The 10,846-nt window shown below is 39.6% G+C and overlaps 1 protein-coding gene across 1 annotated transcript; it reads right to left on the bottom strand.

Moving 5' to 3' along the window:
- Positions 1-781: 781 nt before the first annotated feature.
- LOC101479825 (uncharacterized) lies at positions 782-10,416 on the bottom strand. The gene is made up of 6 exons (XM_004555149.3): positions 10,354-10,416; positions 9,100-9,157; positions 5,052-5,283; positions 4,474-4,615; positions 3,559-3,649; positions 782-1,393 (listed from the first exon to the last, which is right to left on the bottom strand). Exons 2-6 carry the CDS (start codon positions 9,155-9,157, stop codon positions 1,113-1,115), a joined length of 804 nt encoding a protein of 267 aa, XP_004555206.2. The 5' UTR covers positions 10,354-10,416; the 3' UTR covers positions 782-1,112.
- Between the last annotated feature and the right edge of the window lie 430 nt (positions 10,417-10,846).

Genomic DNA, 10,846 nt, shown 5'->3' with positions numbered 1-10,846 from the left:
TTGTCAAATGCTTTCCACTGAAAGCCAAATAATAGACAAAACAGCATCTTAAAATTACAGTTAAGAAGAGTTTTAAAGGTTACAGGGCTAAAAGAGAACAAAAATGGCCCGAGTGTGTCTAAGCTTCTTTTTATTGTCATTGCAAGCTTTAGAAAGGGAACATCTCATCCAGCAGTTTTATGCCAACCAGGCCAGATCAGTAATAGCACCATACCCATCCTTTAACATAAAGAAGTACAAGTGAATGCTCCAAGAAAAAAAATAACACATATAATAAACAAATGAATATATCTTGAAAAACAACACTTTAACTTAAATGCAACAAAATATAAGCAAAAAGTGACAAAATGCTTCAAATGTAGATTCCTCTGAAGGCTCCATAATGTTGCTTTAGAGCAATATTAACAACACCCCTTAAAAAATCTACAACTTAATATCAGGAAAAATAAATAGTAGCTCAAATATAACGCGTACTATCTTTACTGATCAGAGTGGCACCTCTGCTGTTTTACATCTCTCCGCTTAGGCGCTCTCCCGGGAAAATGGGGTGTAGTGAAAGGTTCATGAGTTGTCAAGGACGCTACTGCCCCCTGTTGTGTCGGGGTGGTAACTGCAACAACACCGGCTCCTGGAAATGACACTGCAAAGACTACACGAAAGCCCCCGTTTCAAGAGGATTTTCCCTGGGCCTGTTTGAATGCATCATTTATGGAGCTCGTATTATTTTCATGAAGCCTGGAGCAGGGGGCTGGTGAAATGCTAGACAAACAGCTAAATAATGCAAGCTGAGTGCACTGCTTTATTTACCCAAACACAAGTGTCATGTAGTTAATTGTTTACAAGTGCATTCCCCCTACTGTGGCGTGAAGTGCTGACAGAAGAAAAGCAGGATTCATAAATATTTCTATGCAAAATAAAAAATAAAAAAATGAAGAAGAAGAAGACAACATGGTCCAACTAAATAAATAGCCCACAAAGTCTGTGCATTTTAAACCACAGGTAGTGAATAATAAACTATTGTACAACAAGCTCAAACAACACACAAAAAAGCTTGTGTTTGAGAGATTTGAGGAGGGAAAGCAGTCCATCTGTTGCAGCTTGTTTTCTCTTTGTCACTCTAACCGTCTCCCTGCTGCCTTCTCCTCATCTCGAAGTTGGGTCTGCTTCGCTCCCTCATACAGGCTCCGACTGACGTAATGGTTCACATCCCACCCTGCGGGGCTCTTGTGCAGCCAGCGAGCGTTCAGGCTCAATTCCCCCAGCTCCCTCAGGTTGACTCCTGGCCGTGCAGGGGTGGAGATGACGGGGAAAGGGCCGTGGAGAGCCCGAGGCACGGGGAGCGGTTCAGGAAGGCAGCACGGGAGCAGGAAGGGGTGAGGCAGAGGCTGAGTCGCTGTCAGGAATCAGAGTGAGAGTCAAATCAATCAGAAAAGTAACCCCTGAGACACATGCAGAGCTCAAACACATAGTGATTTATTAATACCACTACTCTGATGCATTGAACGGGCTTTAAAGCCATTCAGGGGGAACCTAAAACTGGTTCTAAGTATTTAAACTAACTGTTTAAAGTGAATATTTTAAGTCTATAATAGATCAAACACAAAGAAGAACAGCAATCTTGAGTCTAAATCTTCATTAAAAATGTCAAATTATGAGCTATTTACTGATATTACAGTAAAACCGTAAGTTTCTGGATTTTTTTTTTTTTTTTTTGGGGGGGGGGGGGGGGGATGACGACATGTAAATGAACATTAAATTAACATCTTTCCCACATAAATTCAATCTTCTAGGAAACGTGCAGTATTAAAACTTCCAAGGTGCAAAGTACAGAGCATTTTTTAGCATTTACTTTCTTTCATGCGTGTTCAAGCTGAATGAATTTATTCACTCTGGAGGAAAAGTCTTCAAGGTCAGGATCGAACTCCTTCCTTGCATTATTTTCCATCACGTCACCCTGTTTCACCTTGAAATACATTAAATTACAGAAGAGGCAAGCCATCAAAATGACGTCTCATTGGAAATTGAACTAAATGCAGCTGAAGGAGTTTAAAAATCTGCAGTTTACAGCAACTGAATAGTGAGTTGTGTAATGTGAAAGTGAGTGAATATGAGGACAGTGGAAAGGCAAGGTAATGTCAGTCCAGCTAAAACTACAATTACAGCTTTCTTGATTACAATCAAGTGGAGAATTCTCAGTAAAGTCCATGAAACCTACGGTAGCAATCAACTGATCCTTTCGATGAGTGTGTCTGGGTCTCGAAAGCCTTTATTAGACTTCATTGAATCACATACAATTTTACCATTAAACACACCATCCTTCTCCTGCACTAGAGGAAAGAATAATTACAAAATAGTTATGAATATATAAGAACAAGAACATCAAATGTGTATTAATCCAGAGGTAGAAGTAGTCCCGAGTCAACTGAATTACATTATGTGGACAAAAGTACTGGCCTTCCTGCACATGATATGCTACGAAGCTCCCAGTGCACAGCTTTTGTACTGATGTTAATAAGAGAAGTGCTACAGTTATTGGGACAGCAGAGAGTTGATGAATTTTACACGTCTCATTAGTAGCTCCACAGAGCATTAGTTTGCACGTTCGCCTAGCAAATGTGTGCCTTTCAGGAGTCAAGCTACAGTGTTTTGGAGACAGGGTGATGCACGAATAAAGACTAAACAAAATGAAGCCATAAATTATTTTCTCAAAGTCAGTGAAGGAGAAAAAGAAACGAGCTCACACGATAACATTTATTTGTTTCTTTGCAAAAGGGTGTTTTAAAAAGGTCAAGATGACTGTTAAGGAAGGCGTGAAGGTTAGGGGCTCCAAAAAGTACCACTTTTTATTTTCGGCTCATACAGGTTAAAAAAGTTCAGTGTCATCCACAGTGTTATATCATCAAAGAGGTCCAAGAAGACCTTCAAGGGGGTTGTGGTTTACATTTCAAGGAGCAGATATGTTTGGGAATCATCTGCACAGCTGTGAAATTAAGTTCCATATTTATTGAAAATTGATCCTAGCAGCAGCATAGAGAGTGAAATAAGTACTGGACTGGGAATGGACCCTTGGGGGATCCCACCTGTGAGGGAAGGTGATGATAGATAAATAAAAAAAACACCCAGCCTGCCTGTTAAATATGATTTAAACCATTCAAAAACAGCCTCTTTAACGCCCACACCATGATCCAAGGTTACCACTAAGGTCTAAATAAAAGATGATTAAAGACTTTTCAAAGTATTCTCTCACAGATTGCAATTTGGGACTCTTTGAGAGCCAGATTTCTCATATTATGTGTCTGTAATCACTTGGTGCCTCCAGTGGTATATTATTAGGTTGACACATTTGCTTTGCGAGTGAAAAGTTGCTGGTTAAATTTCAGCCAGCGACACAAATTCCCTTTGGGATTGTATTAGTAAGGGCATCCGGTGTAAAAACTCTGCCATATCAACCATGCAGAGCTACCCGCTGTAATGACCCCTTGTGGCAAGGGAGCAGTGAAAGACAGCTTTTTATGTCTTCATCTGTGTTAGCTGGACTCTGTAGACCTCGTGCCTTACCTCTGTCCATCACTGACCCTGCTCTTCCACAGAGAGGAAGGCCACTGTCAGCAGCGAGATGAGGGAATAGAAGAGAGCCGCTCTGGACGAGCTGGAGGGATGGAGGTATATGAAGAATGAGATGGAAGGATGGTTGAAATGCAAAGAGTGCAGACAAACAGAGAGTGCACAAAACATCAAAAACACCAGGTGAAGATTAATTTATTTTTAATGTACGGAGGATCAAAGCTCCTGGAGCTGAAAGGAAAAAGGGACTTCAGATGATGAAGACATTAATCAAGCTAATTGAAGTATGGTGTTCCTGATATTTTGCACACATATCTGAAAAACTTAATTAGAATATATGACATTAAGAGTTTAATTCCAAAACAGGACTTTTTTTTAAATAGACTCTGCTCATGCAGCGCTTTTCTACCTCAGCAGACAAAGCGCCTCCCTACTAATCCCCACTCCTACAAAATGTATCAAATAATTAAACAAGGTCTGGTGCTTTTTTTAAAGGCTAGCAGGTAACCTAAGCCCTTGCGCTGCCCATGAACATGATATAACTTTAACACACTGACTCCCTTCTACTTTAGAGGACCAGTCAATTGCTTGGTTTTACATTAAATGATAAAATTTCACTAATGATTTTTATTCAAGTCAGCCAAACTCATATTAAATGATAAAGTTGAGGCAATTGTTTCTATTAGAGCTGGTTCATTTTTTATATATCAAATAAGGTAATTATTTTCTTTCAAAGTGCTGAGGAATGAAACTCTTCCTAAAGGACTCATTTTTTGGAAAACTGGCCAAATGACAGGTTCTATTCCACTCCACTGTATTTATAGTGTTATATAAAGTGTAAAATAACCCAGAAGCCAGTTTTCCACACAACAAAGTCCTTTAAGATGAAGTGAAGACGTGATGAATGACCTGATGGCTCGGTGCTGGTGGTGCTGGTGGTGCTGGCGGTGGGTATCCCGGATAGTTGACGAGGATGAGTTTACTGAAGTTGAACTTGTAGGTGAATCGTTTCCCTTTGGTCTTGTGCAGGATGCGTTTGTTGTAGTAGTATCTGGAAGTAAAATGTTTTCTCTGTCAAGACTACACTCTGAAGTGTGTGTCTAAGGTACGCTTTGCTGTTCCTGTAGGGCACTTTAGATTTCTTTGCTGCTTTCCGGGTGGCATGATTTGCATCTGTGGGCATTTTAGATTTGAAAATTTAATTTGACAACATGTGTTGGCGAGGAGCCTGAGGAGGAAGCTGCACGGAGAGAAAGGATTACTCATATTCACAGTTATATATGTATATATATATATAGTCTGTTTGTATAACTTTTTTTATTTCAGTCTTTTTTTCTTCATTACAGGGAAAATTCAAATAAACTTAAATAAATTTCAGGAAAGTCAAAATCAAATTAAATGAGAAAATATATATATTATAACATTACTTGTCTTAAATTCATTTTAAATCTTAAGTTTTCAGAATATGTTGATGCTAATTTACCCACCTGAGGGCCCGGCTGAGCTTGTCGTAGTTCATGTGCGGTTTGCCCTTCCTCTCGCCCCACAGCCTGGCCAACATCTCAGGGTCCCTAATGACAAACTCGCCCCACTCCCCTCCCCAGCCGATGGCCCCGCCCTCGCCTCGGCCAAGTAGCTCGAGGAGGAAGTGCCAAAGCTGGATCTGTCGGGAGCCGGGCGACCACGTGGGTTTGTAGGCCCAGTCAGGAAACAGCACTGCTGGAGAAGCAATTAGGAAACAAGGAAAGTCAGCAATCTAAAATTCAGTGGTGTGTGTTTGAGTCCCCATTAAGGTTGCTCATTCATTTTTCTCAGGAAGCCACAAATCACACTTTGATTTGCTGGGTTAATATCTTGCATTATTGGTTAAGGTGAGAAGTAAGCAAACATGAGCTGTAAACTGTATATAAATGATGGGACGAGCTGAGCATTTAATTGACCATTATGATTTTACTTTTTAGAAGTCAGATGTTTTTCTAAACTAAGACATGGACGCGATCACCGGGCATGCATACTCTTAAATCATGCTCAGGTTTCTTGCCTAATTCCTCCATATGGGACCATAATTAGAAAAAAATAAACTGACATCAGATTTTATTAAATAAAACTTTAACCAGCATTTGAGACCATAAACTCACCAGGAATGTGTTTTTATAAATCAAGTTAAAAAAAAAGGTTTTTATTTTTTGTTTCTCTACCGACTGAATACAATGAATGTATTTTTTCAACCACACACGTCGCCCCCTGTTGGCCATTACAAAGACTGCAAGTTTAATGCCAAATACACTATCATAATAACACATTACTGGTAAGTGGACTTTATCCAGTTAGATTCGGTGAGTGTGGCTGTTTCTTGTACTAAAACCTTGAAAAAGACAGAAGACGTAATTATTGGAATGATTAATTATGAATATTTGTTATTTGATTCATATCTAGAAGGTAATGTGTCTCATGTTTTGTTCAGATTGGGGATTTTTTTATTCTTTTAATCTTTGTGACAAGCTCAAAACTGCTATTAATGTAACAGAATAAAAACGCCACTGCATACGTTACATTACATGCTAATACGCTAATTTGCCATAAATCACCTCTCTGTCAGAGTTAAACAAACATATACATTATTGTGTACATTATTGTACTTTATTGAGCCCCGTGGGGAAATTGCTCTCTGCATTTAACCCATTCACTCAGTGAAGCAGTGGGCAGCCATTGGGCACCCGGGGAGCAGTGTGTAGGGACGGTACCTTGCTCAGGGGTACCTCAGGGTAGCTGTTAAGGGGAATCGAACCCCCGACCTTCCGAGCAACCACTCTACCTACTGAGCTATCCCTGCCCTATATATATATGAAGTTTGCTGTGTGGAAGTTGTTGTTGTTTTTTGCTGAAACAAAAATTGCTGCACATCATGAAAAGAAGCTCCTAATATAACATCTTATTATCACCATATCAGATCGTGACTCCAACAGGCTTTGGTTTCTTTTTCTTTATTCCACAATGATTGTACGGATTTTTGCAAATGGGATTTTGGTCGTAGAGGAGTTTAACTGAATCTCTGTTTCATCCAGACATGTCATAAAAAAACACAGGCACAAACAATGAATATTTCTCATCATTTGTTTTGGTGGTCGTGAAGCTTTGTTGTTCTGTGAGCACAAACTAATAACTCTGCGACTATGAGAAAATAATTTCAAGCTTATTCAAGCTCAGCTCATTATTTTGGGTTCAGAAATATGCTCATCTGTTACAGAGGTTTCTTACTGCAAGCTGGTTATCTGTAAATTCTTCCACAAGGAAATAGATTGTCCTTGGATCTGTCTGAAGCTTTGCTATTTGAGACAAGACTGTAAACTTCAACAAAATTAATAAGGTGACGTGAATACATTAAAGCATAGATGGTTGTGTGTCTGTCTGTGTTAGCCCTGTGATAGACTGGCAGCCTATCCATGGTGTAAACTGCCTATCATCCTCTGGCAGCTGGGAAAGGCTCCATGACCCTGAACTTGATAGAAAGTGGAAGGATAAGATAAGATAAGATAAGATAAGATAAGATAAGATAAGAGAACCTTTATTAGTCCCACACGTGGGAAATTTGTTTTGTCACAGCAGGAGTGGACAGTGCAAAAGTTATGAGGCAAAAATTAGAATACAATAAGAATAAATACAGTACACAACTGTACAGAATAGAATAAAATAAAATACTATATACAGTAGAATAAAATAAAATAAATATACAATAAGATAAAAATAGAATACAAATACAAATACTATATACATGCATGAATTGCTGTGTCTAACTTGTTGGCTGATAAAAATGTCCCATTTACCAAATATGTTCGTAACTGATAATACGTAATATAGTTTATAAGCTGGTAAAAACTGAAGTGTTAAAAGTTAAGACCAAGTTTTTTGGGGGGGAGTTAGAAAATGGATTACTAGATGATTAAGTTGTAACATATTTTAATTTAACTGAGCAAATAAACTCTAAAATAACAGCTCTGATGTGTCACCTCTCTGGTGGGGATGGAGCTACCGCTTGTGGCCAAGAAATGCCAGCTAGATATAGTCGGTCTTGCCTCAATGCACAGCCTGGGCTTTGGAGCCTGTAGAGGGGCTGGACTCCATACTACTCTAGAGTTGCTCCTGTTGAGAGGCAGCGAGCAGTGTTGGGTATGCTTAGTTATCAGTTCAGTATCTTGAGGATTGTTGGACTTCTTCGATTAACCTCAGCTTGTCTATAATAAGCATCATGGCTGAGGTTAAGAGTGTTCTTTGCAGGTGGCATGAGGACTGTAGGCCAATCATAATTTTAGATCTGTGGTTTCAGGTTTTGAACACTTGGGTGAAGAACAGCAGAGTTGTGAACTGAACTCCAGCTTGCAGTGAGTTGAATCAAATAGTGGGGGAGAATGCTGAACAGGCTTACTGAACCTATACATATAGGTTCAGGTACACCAGAAGGTTAATAGATGTTCAGTAGCAATCTGAGGGACTCTGAGGACATAAAGTCCAAATGGATCATGTTCTGCACCTCCATTGTTGAGGTGGCTGTATGGAGTTGTGGCCTCAAAGTGCTTGGCTAGGAAGTAATCCCAGAACCAGATGTTGGACATTGGAGATGAAGAGAGAGCTGTCAAGCTGAAGAAGAAGTCCTACTGAGCATGATTAGCCTTTGGGACTCAGGAGGCAGTTGACAGGTACTGACCAACCAGTGCAGCTCTGGCAGTAGCCAAAAACTTGCATGTGGGAAGATTTTGGTGAAACCACGGAGAAAGACTTTCAGTCTTGATGCAATTCTGGGAAACTGTCAGGTGACTCAGGAGGAGGAAACAGTTTCCTGTTTACACTGTATACAGCAGGAGGTAGCCAGGCAGAGGAAAGAATATTTTGAGGATCTCCTCAATACTATTGAAAAGCTTTCTGTAGTGGAAGCAGAGTCTGGTAATGAGGGAGAGGATTTGCCCATCACTGGAGATGAGGTCACAGACCATCTCTCTGTCCTCTTGTGAGTAGGCTAGTATCTTCTTCACTTTATTTACTTCTAGTCAACTAGTCAGACTCCCTCTTGGCTCCACTGTCTTGTTCTTAATCTTCCTTGAAAAGAATGTTTACTGGTATCAAAATCAGCTTCTCTGCTTAACTAGAATAATGTCCTAAAAGATCCCCGAGTAAGTAAACTGATGGTGGAAATAAAACTGACAGATGTTCACGCTGGTATGCTCATGGACATTATAGCTTCAGTTTTAACTTAAGTACAGACTAAATATTAATATCGAAGGTCAAAATGGAGCAGCTTGTATCAGTTGCTGATTGGTCAAGGCGGCATCAAGACTGCACGACTTGCTGGCGCTGACATGATGACATATCATTCCTTTGTTTCTCGCAGTTTTATCTATTTTTATCACGCATCCGAATAAGATCTGCACCGAATGAATACATAATAACTCTTACATAAATATGAACGCTATCCCACACAAATGTCTACCCACACATATGTAAATAACTGAGATGAACGCACACCGACACACACGGTCTTACTTCTGCTCCAATAAGGTGAGGAAAGGTGACCGACTGAGGAGCTGCAGCTGCACTGCATCTGTTACAAAATACAAACAGATAAAACTCGTCAGTGTCTTCACTGGACTGATGGGTGAGAAACGAGAAGAAAATATCTTATAAAAAATATTAATTACCTCTCATCTGGTGTGAAATTAGCCATCACAACAAAGCACAAATGCAGCTGATTGCAGCAACTTATTCTTTCACCATCACCCACAAATTAAATCAATGGCAAAGCCAATCTCCCAATTGTATATTAGATCAATATAAGTAAATGAATATAATGTGTATGTATGCCCTGACAGTTTATAATGTGCCTGGAATTGCATTTGACTCAATAGCTGGTTTTACAGTGGCTTAAATGTGTGAAAGCACCATTTTTACCTGCAGACATTGTTTAATACTCTATATTTTTCTATAATTTCATCCTATAAACACACACACACATCACTCGCCCACAGACACAATGACCTTCCCAGGCGATTCACAGCAGCAGAGACACCCACCATCTTCCCTGCAAGGCTGAAAACTCATCTCTTCAAGAAGTACTTCACATAACCCTCTTCCCCCAACTGAATGATGCCTCCTCTGCTATAAGCCCTCTTCCATCGGCTGTAATATCCTCTTATCTTGGAGCAACAAAAAAAAAAAAAAAAAAAACGATGTCTGCCTTCAGCTCTTATTTTATTTCCTTCTCCCATGCAGCACTGCTCTCACACATGATCACTGCAGGGTCACAGGGACATTATCAGGAAACCGCAGGAGACGAGCCAAAGTCGTTTCACTTGTTAAGGCCGATGATTAGACAAAAACAAGCTCCAAGTTGTTCCGCTTCAAGATTGAAAAACAAACTAAAACATGGGATCAAAAGAGGACTGCAGATGAATTAGAGTTAATTTAGTTTAGCTTTCTGTGCAATTTTATGCAGACTTTGGCTCTCATATTTAAATTTCCCCCCTTTTTATTGGTTGTTTTGGTGGTTAACTACAATTTTTTACTCCATAAGAGCACCAAGTGCCTAAAAATGCAACTCTAACTCCACCATAAATCTAATGGTAACTAGTTGAAATCATTATTTCAGAGAAGCACAACATTTTCACAGGGGTTTTTTTTAAGTAGGTGAATTTAAGGTCAAAATTTAACTAATCATTAAAAAATAATTTTGTTTACAAAGAGCAGCCTAATTCAGAAGCTCCCGTGCAAGTGTAATCATAATGCAATTGGTCCTGTTACCTTGATTGGAGCCAAAGTGGAAAACTCTTCGTTAAGATGAGTAACAATGATCAGTTTGTCTGCCGGCCCACTTCCAATCTGGGAGGACTGAAGGATGGATGGACCGAATCTTAAACCCTCTATCTCATCTCACCCCCTAACCGCACACAGACACACACTCCCACCTCCCCCTTCCCTCCTACAACATTACTCCCTCCTTCCCCCAGCCCCAGAATTAGGAAGACTGGGGCATGACAAAAAGATGTTGATTACACTGATGGTGAATGAAGAAAACCCTCCCAAAACATGAAACCATCACTCATTAATGAGTTAGAAATGCAACTTTGATTAGCTGCTGATAGATCATCATCGAACAGTTATTTTTTAACTATATTAACATGTTAATTTGTGTAAAAACAAATAGGGGCAAATGATTGTTATAATTTGCCAGAGCCGTTAAGTGCACCTTTAAATTCCACAAAAAGAAATCATTCAAATTTCCAAGGGAAGTCAT

The sequence above is a fragment of the Maylandia zebra genome, linkage group LG18 (genome assembly GCF_041146795.1).
Source record: "Maylandia zebra isolate NMK-2024a linkage group LG18, Mzebra_GT3a, whole genome shotgun sequence".
Lineage (NCBI taxonomy): Eukaryota > Metazoa > Chordata > Actinopteri > Cichliformes > Cichlidae > Maylandia > Maylandia zebra.
This window is presented reverse-complemented; position numbering and strand designations above follow the sequence as displayed.